We start from the raw sequence: 19,480 nt of genomic DNA on the forward strand, positions 1-19,480 counted from the left end.
TTGTGGACGTGCTAATGTCGACATGAAATGTTCGCAAAAAATGCTAAAGACATATCAATAACACTACAACTTTATTTACTCCATTTTTTTTTTTGGTTTTCCGTAACACAATAAAAACGATAAATAAACGTTTGTTACGGTAAACAACATCGAGAAACAATAAACATGTCCAATTGTCTATTTATTTATTTAAAAATTATCTGCAGTTAGCAAAAAAATTGGCCACTCCGAATTTTCCCTTCGTTATTTTAATTCAAATATCACAAATGTTGGGAATACTTCTTTATTGTTGTATGGCGATGATAACGTTCTTAAAGATGATTCCTGCACTTCCGGCCGAAAAATGTAATGGAAATAGTAAATAATTGTGTCGTTTCACACAAAATATAATGGGATGTCTTATGAATGAATTATGGTGCTATACACTTTTTCATGATTAAAAATCCACCATAGATCATTTCACAGACATTTTCTTTGCTACAAAACATAAAAATACAGCCAATTCTTAACAATTGGAACAATTGAATTCAATGCAATTTTCGAAGTTCCACACCATTTACATGAAAATTGCCGATACCTTCGCGGTGCCTTTAACAACTCTGAACCGACTTTTCCAAACTCTTTTGTTAAACTCTCAAAAGAGTATTGGGACATACATCTTTTCACGATTTCTGGTTTTCTTTTCTTTTTCAATATGTTCGTATCGATTCCAAATAAAACTGCCAAATAGAAATTTCGTTTGTTCAGATATTTATTTATTAGCTCTTTTTATTTGTCATTAAAATAGATATGATTTTTTTTGTATTTTATAATAAATGTTTTTAATTAAAAATACGTTTTGCTACTTAGCTCCAATCATATGAAAAATTTTCGGATTAGTCGATGTCTCCGGCCTGTATATGATGCACTTATTGTTTGTCTCTTCAAATGATGAATACTATTTTATGGCAAATAAAGATACATTTCACTATTGAATAAACTGAGCGATTATTGAATTTGGAGCAAAATAGATGGAAATATTGGATGGCAAATGGGCGGTTTCTAATTTCAACTTTAACGAACAGTACCTACTGGGGCGCTACAATTCTGACATTTAATTTTGCATGTCAGAGAACTATGAGTGAGAAATAAAAAAGAACACGATTATAATTATTATTATGGTTATAATAATAATTTATTCCGTTGCGTTGACAACATCAAGCACCAAAGTGGTTAGACAACATAAAAAAAAATATTTTTGCCACGCACAATTTTTTTTGTTTCGTTTAAAAATGTTGCAATTTTGATTATTAATGCTAGTTTTAAAATTCAATTTTTATGAGATGTTTTATTTGTTTTTTTTTTTTCTTCTCATATTCACAATCCGTTTTCGATAAATTAAACATTAATTTAAATTTTTGTAAAAAAGAGACAAATTCGAGTGTGTTTAAAAACTAGAAAATCGATTTTGAGATGATGAAAACATAGTACACATCGATATATTCACACAAAATGTCTGACTCGAATTTGATACGTGGCAAGTATTCAGGAGGCCCTTTATTCACAACTTAATATAGTTTCTATATATGAACGACTTATCGTGTGAAAGAAAAAATGCAGGAAAGGAATACATGGTTTAAATTCAAAAAAGCATTTTTGATTATATCGAGCCATAGCTTAACTGGCTATCTCTCTCTCTCTCTCCATTACAAATATACTGCAATATATTCGGATATTTACATACATTTTTTTCAGTTGTTAATGTCTTTCTTTGTCATTCTCTTCAAAATTCATCGTGTGCGTGTCTATTCAATGTGAATATGAGTGAGGTTAGTTGTTCTTTTTCTCTTTTTTTTCAATAAATTAATATACTATATATATATTTCATTTCATGTTTAACGCTTAAAATCTGCAGAATTGCGCTTGAATGCGCAGGGCCCTTTCATTATAGCGCCATATTGTTTCTTTTTTTTTTTTAAATACTACACATATCCCAATTCGTTAAAGGAACATATTAATGCACTCGGTGTGTCTGTGTTATACAATATAATGAATTAAATAATAATAAAAAATATCAGTGTTGTATTTTTTGTTGTTGTTGCTTAGTGATGAAAATTTTAGTTGTGACTCTTCCTTTCACGTTGTCTTTTATTTTGTTCGTTTGCAATAATACTGCATTTCTACTTTTAAGTGATCGAAAGAAACAGGAAGTATTCGGTTCTCTTTCTCTCCCTCTCTCTATGTTGTGAGAATTTATAGCATTCCGGGTACGCCTTGATGCTGTAGCATCATATTATTACGTGATCTTTGCTGTTCAAGTCGTTGTATTGCTGCTGTTAATTGTGAATTCTCCACATACAAATCCTTTACAAGCAAATCAGAATTTGTCAATCGTTGCGCTTGCTCATTGATTATTATGACTTGAGTCTCAACGGTACCACGAAGTTCATTGATTTCAGTACGTTGCTGCTGCCACGATTCTGTTATTGGACGACAATGGAATACATTTGATTTTTTTTTTATCTCATTGATTGAGTTTATTAGAATGAAATTGCTATAAAACACTTACGTTGCATAATCGATTCGGTGTACTGTTGTTGTTGCTTTAGGCAAAATTGTAAATGACGATTTTTTTGCTCCAATTGTTGAATGCGCTGTATTAAGCTGGGATGCGGCGTTCGCTTTTGTTGAACATGAAAACAAAATTTAAATAATCAGAATTTAAATGCTTGGATTAAAAAAAAAAAACTCTGATAATAATTGCGAAAAGAGAGTGTAAAAATAGAAGGAAGTGTATGTGTAAAACATGTAGTTATTTACCGCATACGCTGCAGCCAGCATCGGTTTTGCCTCTTGTAATTGCTGTAATTCCATCACCAAACCATCACGTTGATGTGCTAAGCCTTTAACCTCATCGTTCAATTGGATTTCAATCAATTTCAACCGCTTTATATCTTCACGTATCATGTTCGGACTAGTACTAATGATTTCAGGTAACGATCGATGTCTAATCACGGAAAAAATTCATCGAAAAAAATAATAATTAAAAAATTTAAATTTGGAACCAAGTGCAGCGGAAGACTTACATGCTATGTGTTGAGGCAACACTGTGTGTGCCGAAACTTCGAAGCGATAAAACATCGTCCAAAATTTCGGTGGTATTATCGATGGCATTTTCGTTATTTTCAACAACGGTATTCTTGAGTGTGGTAGTTGCGGCTGATGGTGTATGTGGTCGGCAAATTGGTGAGATTATTGTATTTTGAACGGTATCATCGTCGATCGGTGCAACGGTAGCCACTGTATCATCATTCGTTTTATTACTATTTGTTCGATTCCAATTTGGATTTTGATAGTCACGTGTTGGAACTTGAATTGTACTCTGATTCCATAAATAGCTAATCGGTGAACTGGCCACACTTTCGCTGTCCGATGTTTTAATTCGTTGTTGTGAATTTGTATGCTGGTCATGTTGGCCTGCATTTGGATAGCATAAACGTTCTTCAAGTTCTTTAATTTTTGCCTGTAATTGATCGATTTCATGTGTTTTTGCTTCGAATATTTTGCGAGCATGTTCACGGAATTCTTCAGTTTCCGCCTCCAAATCGGCATATTGTTGTTCAAGTTGGCATTTCTCTTCGATAGGCGTGAGTCGGCCATCTTTATCCGATGCGGATGTTGTGAATTGTTCTTCATATTCGGTCATTTTTTTCAAAAGTTCCGTGAATTTTTCATCGCTAATACGTTGCTCTTCTTCATACAATTGTCGTTCTTCATTCAATTTACCTTGCCAATAATCTTCACATGCTTCATACTCTTTTTGCATTTGTTCCAAACTATTTTCCAACTCTTGAATTCGTTGCACATGTGCTTTATCTTTAGTGCCATCGATTTTGAGCGTTGCTGTTGTGTCATCGCCAGTTTTCTCTGTGACATTCGCTGTTGAGTGGTGTTGTTTTTGTTGTTGTGATTTCATTGCACTGAGTTCCGTTTCAAGTTTAACAATTTGTTGGCGAAGCTCTTTAATTTCGCTCTCTTTCGGATCGGTTAGGCTTGAGAAATCCTGTGAAAACCCGGATGTTGTTGCTGTTGTCTGTGACATTGATGCCGATTGATTTAGTTCCGAATTTAATGCAAGCCAATCGCCACTTGTTTCCGATTCACCTTCACTATTATCATTATGATATTTTCGTAATTTACCAAATCGTGGACTTTCTTCGGATAATTTTGCTTTGCTGGGTGAATCGCCGCGTCGTTTTGTCGCCGAACCGCCCGATACATTTGATCCTTCACCACTGCTACTTGCATTATCCTCGCCACCACTATGATTGCTACTATCCACACGCAATTGCTTTCGACTTTTTACCTTATTCAATTCGGCCAATGTCTCTTCCAATTCAATTCCCAATTCGTCGTTGCGATCACGCAAGTTTGCATTTTCAATTTGTAATTTTGCAATTTTATCAATTAAATCGAGCGTTTGATCGGTTGCCATTATATCACGGTCACCATCGTCATCGCCACCATAACGGTCTTGCGCATCGGCTATTTCATTATTTAATTGAATATTTTTTTCCAGCAAATCGGCTATTTGCGATTGTAATGACAATTGCTCTTTTTCTAAGGCACTATTTTCACTTTGTAAGCGTAACATATTTGCTTTATGCTTTGCATCGTCCATTTCAAATTGTTTTATACGTTTTTCCAATTTTGTATTTAATGTTGACCATTGTTCGCGTTCATTGCTTAATTGTTGAGTTAATTCACGTACAATTTCAGTATGACGTTGCTCTAATTGTTTGATTTGATCGCGCGTTGATGATTCCAAATTTGCATGCCGTTCATCCACTTCTTGCGCCAATATAAAAGAACGATTATTTAATTCACGCACATTTATGTGCAATTGCTTATTTTCATAGGCCGCGTGACGCAGAGATTTTTGCAACGCATTCACCTCCAATTTGTGCAGAGCTAACGACGCCTACGAATAAAAGAGATTTTTATTAATTTTCGATCTTTTTGACATAAAAAAGCGACCGAATTGAAACCCGAGGTCACACCCCGGCCCAGACCTAAGCGCCCAACCCACTACATCTCGAGACCAAGATTTTTCCGGGCATTCGGTGTCATGAGCACATAAAACCGAATACCACTTTTTTAACTTATTTTGTTATTACCTTTTTTTATTGACAACCAACTATTTTAATTTGAAACATGAATGAGTTTGAACTGAATAATTACCCTTAACAATGGTGTAAATTCTCGATCGTTATGCACATTCCGTAGTTCTTCGTCAATGACGCTCAACAATCGTGATAGATTGATTTCTCGTTCGGTGAAACCCAAGTCTTCCATTAATGCGGATGGATTTTTAACATGTGCCATTTCCCACATATCGATTAACTGATCAGTTGGCAATGCCTCATTTGACCAATCATGCGGTTCATCTGATAAAATAATACATGAAACGTGATAGATTAGATATCTATAATGCATCAACGAGATGATATGGTGATGAACTTTAAACTAAAGAAAATGAGGATGTATTACAAATGGATGTTGATAGTGATAAGGAATGGTTACGACAAGGACAATGATGAGTTCTAAACACTAATGATTATATTATAACGAAAGCAAAATATACTATATGAGTTGTTGCTGTGCGCTAAATATTCGAAGCATTACAAAAACTAAAGTCCAAATAATAATGTTGAAAATACTTTGTCACGTACACACTATGGATTTGTATATAGTCTTTTCATTGCTGTGTGTGTATGAGCGTAGCAAAGTACCATCAGTAAAGAGGCAAGTAAAGACAAAACAAACGTCCTTCTTTTGAAAAGCAAAAAAAAAAAAAAAATCGTGATCAGTTAATTAAATAAGTGGAGGAGACTAGCAAAACGGAGCAGGTAGTAAATAAGTGTTTTTGTTCGTTTTTTTTTTCGTGGAAAATATAAGTAAGTAAACAAAAATCAAACAACAGGCAAGGAATCGAGAGAGTGAGAGGTGTATAAATGTGTGTGTATTTGTGTATTTATGTGAGATTTAGAGTTGGAGAACAAACCTGCATGCATATCAAAAATCATGTGTTCGTTTAACGGACTGATTGTGTATTCGTCGTCGACAGTGACGGCAGTTGTGGCAATGCCACCATTTTTATCTCGTGCCTTACAAACGACATCCGATTCCGAATGGCATTGTCCAATTAACGTTAAAAAATCGGTAAAAGAAATGCTTGCGTCGGCCGACAATCCCAATTTATTGTATACTTCATCGGCTAAACGATTTGCCGCCGAATTTTGTAAACCGACGCGCACAAATATCGTTTCTAATTCAATTCGATTTCGATGTGATGCGGTTGCTGTTACTGTTGACTGTCCACTATTTGCTTTAGTGTCATCGGCGATTGCATTATTTTCGAAATTGTTCCATTCATGGAACAGACTATTCGATAGATTTTCAAAGTCTAAATTATCTGAAGAAGGCGAGAGACAAACCAACGGACCAACGACGAAGACCAACAGGACAAATAAATGTTATTTGTATAGTTATCGCGCGCATTCATTTTGCATATATATTTTTTTTTCGTTTGTATAGGGAATGAAAAAAATAAGAAATACCAACAGTTAGTAGTACTAAAGTTAATTTGTTAATTTGTTTTGGTTTCTAATAAAAATGATCATGCTTTTCAAATAAAAACACCGAGTGCATCGCTAAATTTCATATTCCACTTGCGCGCGATGATTTTTCAATCCTTTAATTAAAAGTCAGAGTTTCTGGAGGTGAACCCAATAAAAATCCATATACCCTGGAGAGTGAAGTTGAAAATGACCTCTTTTATGACCAATACAGAACAGAAATATGAATTTTTATTCAGTAATAAAATTCTATAAAAACTAACAAATTTGGTGATTTCTTGAAATTCTTGACTGAGTTCCTAAACCGAAAACCATAATTCTTAACTAACGGAATGAATTTTTGACTACCCATTTTCCTCTTGCATACAACTTATTTTACAACACAGAGTCAATGGAGTAATTGGAGTCCGCCAATGAATCGAATCGATAGGAACATTCGACCGCTTAACCAGAGCTGTTAAAGGCAGCATTTTTCTTGTAAGTTTTGCTCTTTCTCGTATTCAAGTATGAGTGAAGCACCAGTGTCCACATTTTTACGGTACCAATAACAGCTCTGCGTTTGAAGAGATCAATCAAGAATGTTCGCCATTACTCTCTATTGCTCTGTATTAAAAGTTATGGCTACTATCTTTTGCATACTATGCATTTTAAAAGTGAAACTCTGACTTTTCTATTCGATGTTAAAAGAAACATGAATTGAAATTATTTCCAAACATGTCACCAAACTTAACCCCGACCGTTCATGATTTCTATACTGCATTTTAAATTTAACGCTATGTATGAAAAAATGCAGTGCTCGTAGATGCCCATAACAAAATCAAACAATAGAAAACAAAAAATTCATACTCACCAAGTGATTCGACGCTGCTCTCAAGTTGTAATTTTAAATTTTCCGTATCTTTTCTGCTAATATATGGAACATTTCGCTTTTGTGCTGGCAGCGATGCGCATCTCTTCAATTTTGTACCATTGTTGTTGGCCGATGATACAATAGATCGAACGTTTCGTCTACCATTGTCATGCATATCACCTTGAGACACAGACCTCTGAACCTAGAAATTAACGAAAAATACGAAAGTGATTTCAGCTGCAATTGTGAATGGAGAGCAAAATAAAAATCGAATCAATGATTTACTTTGTGATAGTTTTTTGTTGATTTATCGCCGGCGGTTGGAACACGTGCAAAATCATAATCTTCCTCTGAATCGGATTGTGATGATTCAAATGGAGCTACACTCTGCGGACGTGATCTTCGGCCATATTTTTTGCCGCGCACCACCAACTTTGGTGAAACCTCACGTGATTTTGCTTCATCATACATGGTGGACACATCGTCTCCATTTGGTGATGGTACTTTTTCCAATGATGCACCGTCCACGACTGTGTTAAATGAAAAAACAGTTGTTGTAAAAAAATAAATAAAAACGAGTGGAAAGGCCAACAAATTGAATGAAAAATAAATACCATGTTCGGATTGTTCATCATTGTCTTCGGTGTCCGTGCCGAGTAAATTCAATAGGCCCTCTTTAAATTCGTTGAACGAAACGCGATTATTTCGCTTTGGATCGATTAAATTGGCGACCAATTTAGCGCTGCGATCTTTTAACTCAAGCGTCGTACACAATTCCAATAATGCATTTTTATCCAATGTTCCCACCGATTGCGCATCAAAACTTTTAAACATATTATAGAGCTTTCGCTCATATGGATCGGTTGTATTTACATCCATTTTTAAACATTTACATCACCCAAATCCGTGTCGCGTCTCCGGTTATCTGCAAATAAGAGTCGAACAATATGTTAGAGAAAAAAAAAACACCGAGATAAATAAAATGTGTGAATGCAAAATTGAATAAATTTTTATTGTTTTCTTCAGTGCATTTTCAATTAGAAAGTGCACACAAGCAATGCCACAGGGTCAATAAACGGAAGAGCAAACCTGTGGTATTGCTTGAAATTATTGCAAAACAACAATTACGCGTATTGAAGTCATTCGGTTGAAATCGAAATGAATTCACATTTTCGATCAACAAATGTTTAGCACCATTTAAGGTCTCTTTCTGTCTAATTCATTGTTTGTTTATGCAGAAGAAGAAAAATGTGACACGATGATCTAAATACTCAATTTTCAGTTCGTTCAAAATCAAAATACGCATAAAACATACGAATTTGCGTATGTGTATGTGTACGCGCGCCAATTGTAATTTTATGGTTTTCTATTTGTTTCGCATCGTATGTTAATGAAATGAACGTGTGCTTGCGCGAACCGCAATTGTTTGTTGTTCCAATTGGCAATTTTATTGGCAGTCCGTGATCCGTGTAAGTGGATAGTGGATAAAAAGTAGAAAAAAAAACGATAACATGAAACCCAGCGGACAAACCTTATATCGGAATGACACCAACACAATATCGAACATTTCTGTTGGTCTTTTTTTATTATTTAAGGAGTGCTAATTGATTTTAATTTGACGTAGACGTACTTTAGTCGCGTTAAGACTATTTTATGGGGCAATTTGTACTCTTGTTGTTGCCATACACGAAACATGTTAATGCCAATCTTAGTGTGACTGACGAATTTATATGCTATTACTTAGTGTTCAACCATTTGCGTTGTAATCACATTGATTACGAGGGACAACCAACAAAAAAACGGATAAATATATGGGTATATAACGGCATTCATGCAAATCTAAATGTTATTTGATTACTTTTACTCAGATAAACGACGTCAGAAAGAGAGTTTGGAGAAAACGCAAAAGAATAAACGTCACTTTATTGCATTTCACCTTCGGCCACATCAAAAACTTTGAATAAACGGAATCACATGAATGATATGGAATCTTTTCTTTTTTTATTATTTCATTTCTCTCTCTCCCTCTCTCTCGCTCGCTCTCTTTCTATTTTCGTATCAAACTGGTGAAAAAGAGTGACAATCATTTGTTGTTCGTATGACACAATTTAACTAAACTGCATCGCATGAGTCGTCAAGCCAAACGAAATGTCAATTCGTGAGAACTGGTGTTTGTTCGTTCCCCTTTTTTGTTATTTACATGTACATTACTCGTATGTGATTGTGTAAACTCAATTAATTATCTATTATTAAATGAGGCAAATTGTAAAATTCATGTTGATCATCATTCATCTCACTATAATAATTCGTTGTTGCGAAGTGAAAATGTAGAGAAAGACACAAAAGTTGTCTATCATTTTTCTTTTGCAAATAAATAACAACAACGACGACAACTCATGTACTTTTTTTAAATTCAAACTTTTACATTCACAACACTGAATAATTTGATATTCATTCAAATGCAGTACAAATTCAACAAGACCAACCAAACGAAAATACACAGAAAGAGACAAACACGACACAGAAAAAAAACCTCATATAGATTTTGCTATAATTGTTTCCAAATAGAGAAGACGAAAAGACAAAAAAAAAAAATAGCTAATTCACCTACATAAATTATTGTGATTTTGATTTTGTTTCCTTTGCAACAGCCAGGCCACTGCACAATTTGTTTGCGCTGTATGTTTCTGAATGATTTTTCACTATTTAATTACCATTTTATTCGAATTTGATTTTCATTCTTTCGACAAATAAATTTTTGTTCACTGCACCCGAACTTCACTGACACATACACACAGTCACAATTGAATGTACTGTAAATTTTGTCAAATAAATTTGATTTGAATCGAGAATATATGCTAGTCACAACAAATAACAGAAGAAGATTGAAAAAAAAAATATTTTTTTTGTTCACGCTAATGTTTTCCTTTTGTTTTTCTTCTACTACACTCGCTTGTTCGCTCAATACAAATCGCTTCGCTTTTTGTTACTCTCTTCTTCTTCGTGTTGGCCACAATATTTTTCTGTGATGGTTTTTTACAACACCAAGGCGATGAACACTGATTCACACACATGCACATAGCATTTGTTGTTCTTGCTGTTGTCATATGCACATTGACTTAAGGGCATTCAGTGTGTGTGGTTAGTGCTACATTGCCTATGTTATAAACGATGTGTGTATATCATTTTTACGTAAACATTTGTGTAACAGTATGCGTGTGTATCGATGATGACACGACAATGACATTTCAGTTGTGTCAAAATGCATGTTCGATGTTTCGACACTAGGTGGCAGCAATGAGTCGATGACAATGAAATCAAAATAAAATGTACACAAATTCATATTCTTATATTGAACGACTATGTCGAGGAGAAAACCGCGATTCGAATTAATTTTAATTCTAGATTTGTTTCTAAGTCGTCGACAAAATTGCCATATCGTATTTAAATAAATTTCACTTCGTATTTAAAATTCCAATTGGAAAAATGTATGATGAGGAAAGAAAAACCTTTCAACATTCAACAATACCGTTATTGAAAAACAAACCAATTCAATATTATACAGAGTGTATGTGTTTTTTTCCATCTTGCGTTGGCATTGCGATATAGTGAAAGATTGGGATCGATATCGCATACTCAAGATCAAACATGAGCTCATCATTCTAAGTTTCTCTCCCGCTCTCTCTTTTACGTCGATTACTATCCCATTCTTCCTTATTCGGGGTACTTTATCAAGAAAAAAAGAAGAATTTCGAAACCATACAAAATCGATGTTTAATCACTCGTTGAGGCCTGATAAGATGAATACCAACAGATAAGTTCATTCTATGGACTTTCCAAATTGAACAAAAAAAAAACAACAACAACATGAACCAGACTGAAGCTCTCCGCTCCACACACAACAACAACAATAAATACCATACACATATTCAACTTGCAATATGAATGCGAACGCGAGTCGAGCGGCGCTCACAAGTGTTATCAGTAGATGAAACAGAGAAAAAAATGTGGTGGTGCTGTTGTTGTTTTTATTATTGTCGTTCATATTCATTCTTCTGGTTCTGGTGTGGATTAAATGTGTATTGTTTACTCTCGGTAAATTATTCATTGATATGCGGTATGCAATGTTGTATGAATGAGATAGTGAAATCAAATGGTCCAACCGATTGAGATAGCGACACACATAATAATCATACATGGACAATTATGAAAATTGTAGCCAGACATTGAAAGAGAAACGCACACATTTTTAACTAACTAATCGTGTTTTTACGACATTTACAACATTAAAAACCATATATATACACACACACACAATAATTGCGCGTATGTTCAATATATTTTAATTTCAATGTGTGTGCAGGCGCGCACGTATAACGGGTGGCACAAGAAAGTGCGAGCGAGACATTTCAGTGCACGATCTTCGCTTGAAATGGTTTTCGACGCAATTTGCAAAAACGAGATACAATGACAACATGCACACACTGTTATTTCTCGTTCTCTTTCTTTGGCGCTTTCAATCTCTTTCTCTCGTTTTCGCTCCTTTAACGCGTAATGAACGACTTGACTAAAACAGCGCGCGCGTACGATTACAGAGCACTTAGAGTCAAAGTTAAAAACGATAAAAAAACACAGTAAGAAACACATGAATGTGACAACACATAACAATGGCACAAAATTGAAACAACGAAAACAAAGAAAAAAAACAATATACACATATATGGATTTAAGTCTTGCGATCGAATGAGCGAATGGCCGTAGATATATGTCGGTAAATGCGCGAAAAAGAGCGAGCGAATGGAATCGCGCGTTCGGTGTTGATCGCCTATGTAAGTATATTGCCGATTAACAATGTATGGGCAAAACTCGTTGTACGAATCAAAATAATAAATTTAAGCGAGAGAAGAAGAAAAAAAAGCAGCAACAGCAGCGCACGCGGTGCATGAAGAAAAGAAACAGAGAGCGAATAAAAAAAAGAAGCAAAAGCGAAAAAAAACACAAATAAAAGAAGACGACGACGACGGCTACGACGACGACGACAGAGGATGACGACAACCGATCGCGCGAAAACGAGACAGCGCAACCAAATCAGCGGACTTAAACATGAGAATAAAATAAAAATACAAAATTAATGAAAATCTTCCGTCAGTCCTAACTCAATGATCGTGCAAATACTTGCAACGCGCAGCGCCGAAATACAACACACACTGTTTTCAAAAGACACACGAAAAACACACGAGAGCGGATAACAACGTTGTTTCGATTCAGTTTTTTAGTTCGGTTTTTTTTTTGCTCATTGCTTTGCTGTTACTGTTTTGTTGTTTCTGTGTTTCTTTTTTTTCGGCTCAATTACTGGTGGTGAATCTTTTCGGTTACAATATTTTGTTGTTTTTTTTTTTGCTGCTACTGCTGCTCAAAATCCAGAGTTCAGAGTAACAAAAAAAAAAGAGAAAGAGAGATAAAGAGAGACAATTTTCGGTATTTGTTGATTTTCTTTCGATCGGTTGTTATTTAATTTGACACAAAATAATGTAAAATATTATAATAATTGAAAGCAATAATCATACACGCACAATTTGAAAGAAATCGGAGACCAAAATCAGCGAACGAAAAAGAAGAAGACGACAAACGACAACGAATGAAATAATAAGAAAAAAAAAACAAATCAAAACACAACTGAGATAGTATCGAAAAGAGCCAAATGTGTGAGTACAATTTATATATCACAAGGAAGGCGCAAATTTAGTCAATCTGTATAGTTTTTTTAATATTTCTCTCTTTATGCCATCTGGGTTCAAAATTCATTCTTCTGTATGTAAAGAGCTGAGCAGTGTTGTTGTTTTTCTCTTCTAATTATTGTTATTGTCGTCTGTTTTGTTACATTTGCTCTTCTGTTGTCGCCACTTTTTATTTCGCTCCTCTCGCGATTCATTCCATACGCGAGAATCCGAGCATAATTTTATGTGTGTGTGTTTTTTTTTGTTCGTTCATATTATTATTGTTATTATCAGTACGGCTTCGGTTGTCATTGCATTAAGTTTGGTGGTGATTTGTGCTATTCCGTTGATCGAGCGTGTTTCGGTGTTTTGAATTTATTACGACACATACAATCACAACAACATTTCTTTTTTTTATTTTGTATTCATTCTGTTTCGTATTTTTGATAGCTGGAAAACGATCAGCACCATACATTACAGATGGATAAGAACAAGAGAGTGTGTGTGAGAGAAAAGCAGCAAAAAAAATATATGACAAAATTTTAACAAAAATCCAACAGAATTTACATAAAAATGATTTTTAATTTATTTTAAAGCCAAACTCAACCAACTGTTGACCGAATAAATATGACATCAACAATAAATATGCATGTGCGTGTGCTGTGCGTACATACGATGCTGCTATAATTGTGTTGATAAAAAAAGACGAAACAAGGCGCAAAAAAAAACGAAAAAAAAATTGAAAAGAAGAGAACTTTGAATATATCGCATGCTTTTACGGTTGTGCATTAACGGAAACAACGAAAAAAATACGCGAATTTAATTTTGGTGACGTGCATATTTTTGTTTACTGCGATTAAAAGAGAAACAGAGGAAGAGAATAACAACGATCCAATAATTTATATATATATTTGACTTGATCCTGATATCCATCGCATTGGATTTGGGTGTATGTTTGTGTGTGTGTATATATATGTGTTTTAATTTAAAAAAAAAAAAATATTTTTTGATTGTTTACCTTTCGGACGAATGTGACAGTTGTAAATAGACACAAAACCCGAACGTCATTTGAAGTGCATTGGAACTCTGAATTATTTACAAAATAACCGCAACAATAAAAAAAGACGAACGATCAGGTAAGTAAACACGATGCGTATTTCAATTTCTTGTTCTTTCCAAACGAAACGATGCTTTTTTTTCATCAAATATGCAAATGAAGTGAACATTCAAGATAGAGTTTGTTTGAATTCGATTCTGAAAGCATTGCATTGATGTTATGCCATATAGTATGTGTATGTGTATCTGTATGGAAAACTACCGAAAGCTGTAGCCATTCATAATAATCATTTGATCAGTGATCATGCTGTCATGTTCGAATGGATTCGGTGTTTGAATTGAAATTAATTTTCAGACTCAATGGGAATGACGAGCATGTGAGTAAATGTGTACGATAGTACAAACGGCAGCAACGACGGCGACAACACCATTACTAAAAAAATACGCAAAAACATCAAATGCCGACAACAACAACAAAAAAAAAATTACATATTTGAAGAAAGTCGTACACACAATGATGATTATACCAATCAGTTAATGTGGTGCGCATTGTAACGCAATTACAAATCAACATTGAAAGAAAGGAACATATAAAAAAATAACACAAATTATGTGACAAAATGCGGCATCAAATAACTCGCACCAATTGTGTATGCACATCATTTCTGTGTGTACGCAGCACACACTCCAGCACACATACGAGTACGAGAGACAAAGATCGCTGAGCCAAGTTCGGAGTTCGATGTGTGTGCAATTTATCAATTGACACAGTATAAAACGGCTGCCGCCAATTTCTCGTAGTAAAAAAAAAAACTATAAATTTATATGAGCGAATCACAAGCCGAAATGTCATCTATACATTTCAAAAACAAAATGCTCTGTAATTTTTTTTCTTCCGTCGAGTTCAAAGCAGCAACAAGTCGATGACGAGATCATGATGTTTCATCTCTGGTTCTCAATGTGTTCCGCATCTTTTTCTTTGATCCGCACAAAACCGAATCGAAAAGGGGTTAAAAATGTTACGAACAAACTTATTACATTTTCGTTGCAACCAAGTTGGCATTTTGTTTTTCGCTTTTTTTTCGATTTGTTCATGGTCCATGCCGTGACGATTGGTGAGAACTTTGGCTTTGTATGGGTTCATGCCGCATTTTTATGCAAGTGTGAATTTATCGCATGCCCTCATATCATCATCATGATTGCGCATTTGAAAACGCGCGCGTGCTCGTGCTCTATAGAAGCCGGCACAGCAGCAGCAACAACAACACAGGCAATGGCGCACTCAAAACGGACAGATTTAAATCAAACAACGCAAGCAATAAAACTCATTTAATGTTTTCGTTAAAATTCTTCGCGCCAAATTATTCGGATTCCATTCGTTGAATGTTTCAAATGATGGAATAAGTTTTTGTTTCTCCTTTTTTTAATTCATTTTCTTTCGTTTGCGTTATCTTATATCGAGCACTGTTTCGGGGGAAGAGCACACATATACAACGACTTTTCAAATACAAATTCGTTACACATTCTTATGCATATTAACACGTCATATTATCGGGATTAGCGTAACTTTTTTCAAACGAATATTTTTGATTTTGTTTTAAACATGAATGTTGACTTCATCATTTTGGATTTGAATTTGAAAGTGTTATTGAAAAAAAAAACCGATAGAAGCTTTTTGTTCGAATTCGAGCGCAATTAACTAGTGGTTTCATTTGGTGATTCCTTTTATCATTCATATGTAAGTCCTTAATGCTGACACACGGTAGTGCACGTCATACACACGCGTAAATAAACTATATAGTATTTTATTCGTTTGATGAACATCAAGCACGCCAAATGATTTATCACTTTCCATATTGATGGAAACGGTCGCTTTCAAAACGGCGACACATTCTCTTTCTAAACCATTCGACTTCATTTTCGAAATTAAGAGAGCGGAGGACGGAGAGGAAAAGTGTGTGTGTGTGTGATGAGCGCCAAGAAAAAGCTTCCAACTACATGGAACTCTTCTTGGTTGCAATAGGAATAAAAAACAACATATTCAAGCATTCAAGCAACAACAACAATAACAACATGTGGTATGCGTATGCGCAATAGAAGCTCTTTTTAAAAAGGGAAAATAATGCTGAAAAAAATGTATACATGACAATATATCGAATAGGAAAAAAAGTAAGAAGAGGAAGACGAACTGAGAGAAGAAAGTTTAGTTAAATTGTGGCGAAACGTTTTTGAATTTCAGTACTTGACGAAGCCCAACAAATTTGTTTTTTGTTGAAATCTCTTTCTCTCGTGCTAGCTTTTGATAATACACAGTGTTCAAGAGAAGAAAACGAGATAAAACAGAGTATCCGAAGGAAATAAAACACAAATCCTCGTCGTCGTTGACGACATTTCCATTTTGTTCGTTTTTCAATTGTTCGGTTTATCATTTTATTTTGGTGGACGAAACAAACTGGCCCAGCATTTTCAGTTCTTCTTCATTTTAAGTCGCGTTTGTTTGAATCGCCACTTTAAAGCGTGCCATTGACTATTTTGGCAAGTGATAAATCAAGTTGAAGAGAAGGACGAATCGAACACAACTCAAAGGTATCGAGAATCGTTTCGATTGTATATTCTTGTTTATTGGAACTTCAAGCCTTAACAACAATAGTAAAAATGAAAACAATTTAAAAATTGAAGAACAGAGATAGAAACGCATTAGATAAAACAAAGGTACACATTTACGTTTAAGTTTTGCGTGTTTTAATATATTATTCGGTGATTGGATTGTGTAGTGTGTGTTTATGTGTGACATTGGCGCTTTTCGGATTGAGAGAGGTAAGAAATCAATGGACTTTAACGCAATTTCATGATATTTAATGGCTATAATCATGCATTATTGTTCTTTCTTCTTTTGTCGTCGTTGCCGTCGTCGTCGTTAATCCATTTCGAATAGAAAGAATTGGATCTTATATCGTTTGTCTATGACGTTCGGTGTACATGACGACGATATTGAATGAAATATATGATTTCGTTTTGTGTAGGGGGCTTGAACAACTCTGTCTTACTCTCTTTCTCTGTCTCTATCTCAATTTACATCATGCATTTTTCACATTACAAAATTTCGCACAAAAGAGATGCAATAACAGAATATGTATCAAAGATTTCTTCTGTTTTCAATTAAATAAGTGTGTATTTGATTTTCGTCGATTGAAATTAGCTTTTAATGCACAGTTCCTTACTTTTTATAAAATCGCAATTGTTTTGTTAACAACCATAAAGAAAAATAAATACATCCATCGTGAATACCGATTTCGATTTGAATAAATCAATAAAACGACCGAATCGCATTCGAGCAGTATTTTTATTGTGTGTGATTATGTTTATATATTTTAGAAAATTTATGCTCACATTTGGTGGTGGCAAAAAAAAAAATGTTAAAATGAAACGAAAAATCGAGCCAATCTAGAGAGAAAAATAAATAATAAGAACGTCACATTTAGTTTGCATCCGTGATATTCATTTTTCATGTACTTGTTGCTTGTTTTGTCAGTTGCTCAGGCGAACTGAGACATGAACACACCAGCGATTGGGTATGTTATGTGTACGTGTGCGTGCTCCATACATATAAAAGCATAAGCACACGCAAACAACTGGGGTTTCTTTTTCACTGGATCCATTTCGGTGGCGATGTGTACATGCCAACAACATTTCGTGACTGTTAATGTTGTATTGTGTAAGTCATACTCACAACAGACTTAATCAGCGTGTGAGTGTGTTCAATGAAAGAGCGCTTTATTCCACTCGTTTGTCATTTTATTCCTGTTTGTTGTATATTCTATTGACAGACAGTTATCGCTTCATTGTATGTAGACCGAGCACTTTTTTATTAGTTCATCGTTGCTCTTGCATTAAGCTACTTGTCGTTATGCTCTTTGAATGCATTTTCCATTCAAAATCATCAATTTCATTCATTTAAAATGCCAAATGCGAAGAAAGTTCGAGTCTTCAGTGGTACGGTATATAATACATATGTTTTTTGAAATGTATACTTTACATTCGGAAATGAACCGTTTATGATGAGCTAATGTCACTGTGCTGGTTGTGCGAATGGATTTGAAGAGCCATGAAAAAGAATGACTAAAATTGTCAACGCCAAAAAAAATGAGAAACAGCAAAACAAAATCAAAAAAAACTTCAATTCAGTGGGCATTTAATTCAATTTTTTTGTCCTGCTCTCTGTAGACATAAAACAGATGAATAAGAAGAGTGTGCAAGCGAGCGAGCACGAGGAGGAATATATTTCAACAGCATTTGTGTATACTAAGACTGGAAACATTGTTTAGCCAATCTGTTTTCTGTGACAATGTGTTTGTGTATGTATATAATTTTTTTTTCAAGGTCGCTCGCTTGCTTTACGACACGATAATTACATGTATACATAAAAAAGCAAATAAATGGCGGCACAAACTTAAAGAGAGAAGAGCAAAACAAACGAACGTTTGCTTGCAAAATACAATACGATTGGCGATGGTTGAGTTGGAGCGAACGAGAAAGAGTGAAATACACAAAACCGTATGGAGTGTGTAAAAAAATGATGATGATATCGACAGTGCCTGTACCAGCAAGCGAATGAAGAAGGCAAATATTACAGCGGAATGAAATACGATTCGAATCGATGAAAAATAAAACATTTTATGAGAATCTTGTTGTTGTTTTTTTACATTCGATTCAATACATATAATATACACAATATATTTGTGCAATTTTTATTTCTGATGCCGCTTCTCTGCTGTTATTCTCCGTGTTTTTTTCCCTTTTGCTTCATTTTATTTTATATTTTTATTTATCATGCAAAGACTTGTTCGACACTTCGTGTTTTTGTTATTATTCATGTAAATGCGCTCTCTTCACTCATAGCCATTTATTTACTTTTTACTTTTAATTTTCTCTGTAACTCTCTCTCTCTCTCTCTCTCTCTCTCTCTCTCTTTCTATCTATCTCCATGTCACAAACACATTTGCTCTTTCGCACTACTGCCACAGCTACTCCCAGATTTCGTGTTCGTAAATATGTCTATGAAAGAGTTACGCTTCACATTTCCCTTTGACTGCATGATTTTGTCTAGAATAAATTGAAAACCATCAACTATCGTTGCTTTTCTCCCCAAGGGGGAATATATATCATGCAATACATTATTTTTTGATAGAAAAATATGGATAATCATCAGTTTGCAATTTGCTCAGTTTGCCATCAATGAG

The 19,480-nt window shown here is 34.6% G+C and overlaps 2 protein-coding genes across 12 annotated transcripts in view; one reads left to right on the top strand and one right to left on the bottom strand.

Annotated features, from left to right (window-relative positions):
* LOC116345988 (myocyte-specific enhancer factor 2) overlaps positions 1 to 19,480 on the top strand; it is a 99,167-nt gene that overhangs the window by 3,508 nt on the left and 76,179 nt on the right. For 2 of the 10 annotated variants that reach the window (XM_031775846.1, XM_031775851.1), the window contains exon 1: positions 16,253 to 17,057. The exons of 1 other annotated variant lie outside the window; for it this stretch is intronic. The gene's annotated coding sequence lies outside the window, so the exon portion shown is untranslated. Of the gene's footprint in view, positions 1 to 12,628; positions 12,826 to 12,919; positions 13,173 to 13,371; positions 14,321 to 16,252; positions 17,058 to 19,480 lie in introns of those variants that run through there. 7 more of the 10 variants (XM_031775844.1, XM_031775843.1, XM_031775840.1 and 4 more) reach the window with 7 other exon arrangements.
* On the bottom strand, positions 734 to 10,615 carry LOC116345986 (blastoderm-specific protein 25D). Of its 2 annotated transcripts, XM_031775836.1 has the most exons (10): positions 10,079 to 10,615; positions 8,082 to 8,392; positions 7,753 to 7,997; positions 7,468 to 7,669; positions 6,044 to 6,454; positions 5,221 to 5,426; positions 3,066 to 4,960; positions 2,800 to 2,986; positions 2,549 to 2,660; positions 734 to 2,459 (listed from the first exon to the last, which is right to left on the bottom strand). In XM_031775836.1, exons 2-10 carry the CDS (start codon positions 8,344 to 8,346, stop codon positions 2,233 to 2,235), a joined length of 3,750 nt encoding a protein of 1,249 aa, XP_031631696.1. In that variant the 5' UTR covers positions 8,347 to 8,392; positions 10,079 to 10,615; the 3' UTR covers positions 734 to 2,232. The 2 variants fall into 2 exon arrangements, with proteins under 2 accessions (XP_031631696.1, XP_031631697.1); XM_031775837.1 differs by lacking the exon at positions 6,044 to 6,454 and having other exon boundaries at positions 10,079 to 10,607.

The sequence above is a fragment of the Contarinia nasturtii genome, unplaced genomic scaffold (genome assembly GCF_009176525.2).
Source record: "Contarinia nasturtii isolate CC-2019 unplaced genomic scaffold, AAFC_CNas_1.1 Cnas_scaffold_1371, whole genome shotgun sequence".
NCBI classification, from domain to species: domain Eukaryota; kingdom Metazoa; phylum Arthropoda; class Insecta; order Diptera; family Cecidomyiidae; genus Contarinia; species Contarinia nasturtii.

Excerpts from the sequence above, each read along its gene's own strand:
- LOC116345986 (XM_031775836.1), bottom strand. The coding sequence starts at position 8,346 with ATGGATGTAAATACAACCGATCCATATGAGCGAAAGCTCTATAATATG. Across the intron at positions 7,998-8,081 it reads TGATGAACAATCCGAACATG|TCGTGGACGGTGCATCATTG; the intron begins GTATTTATTTTT and ends CATTTAACACAG. Across the intron at positions 4,961-5,220 it reads AATTTACACCATTGTTAAGG|GCGTCGTTAGCTCTGCACAA; the intron begins GTAATTATTCAG and ends TTTTATTCGTAG.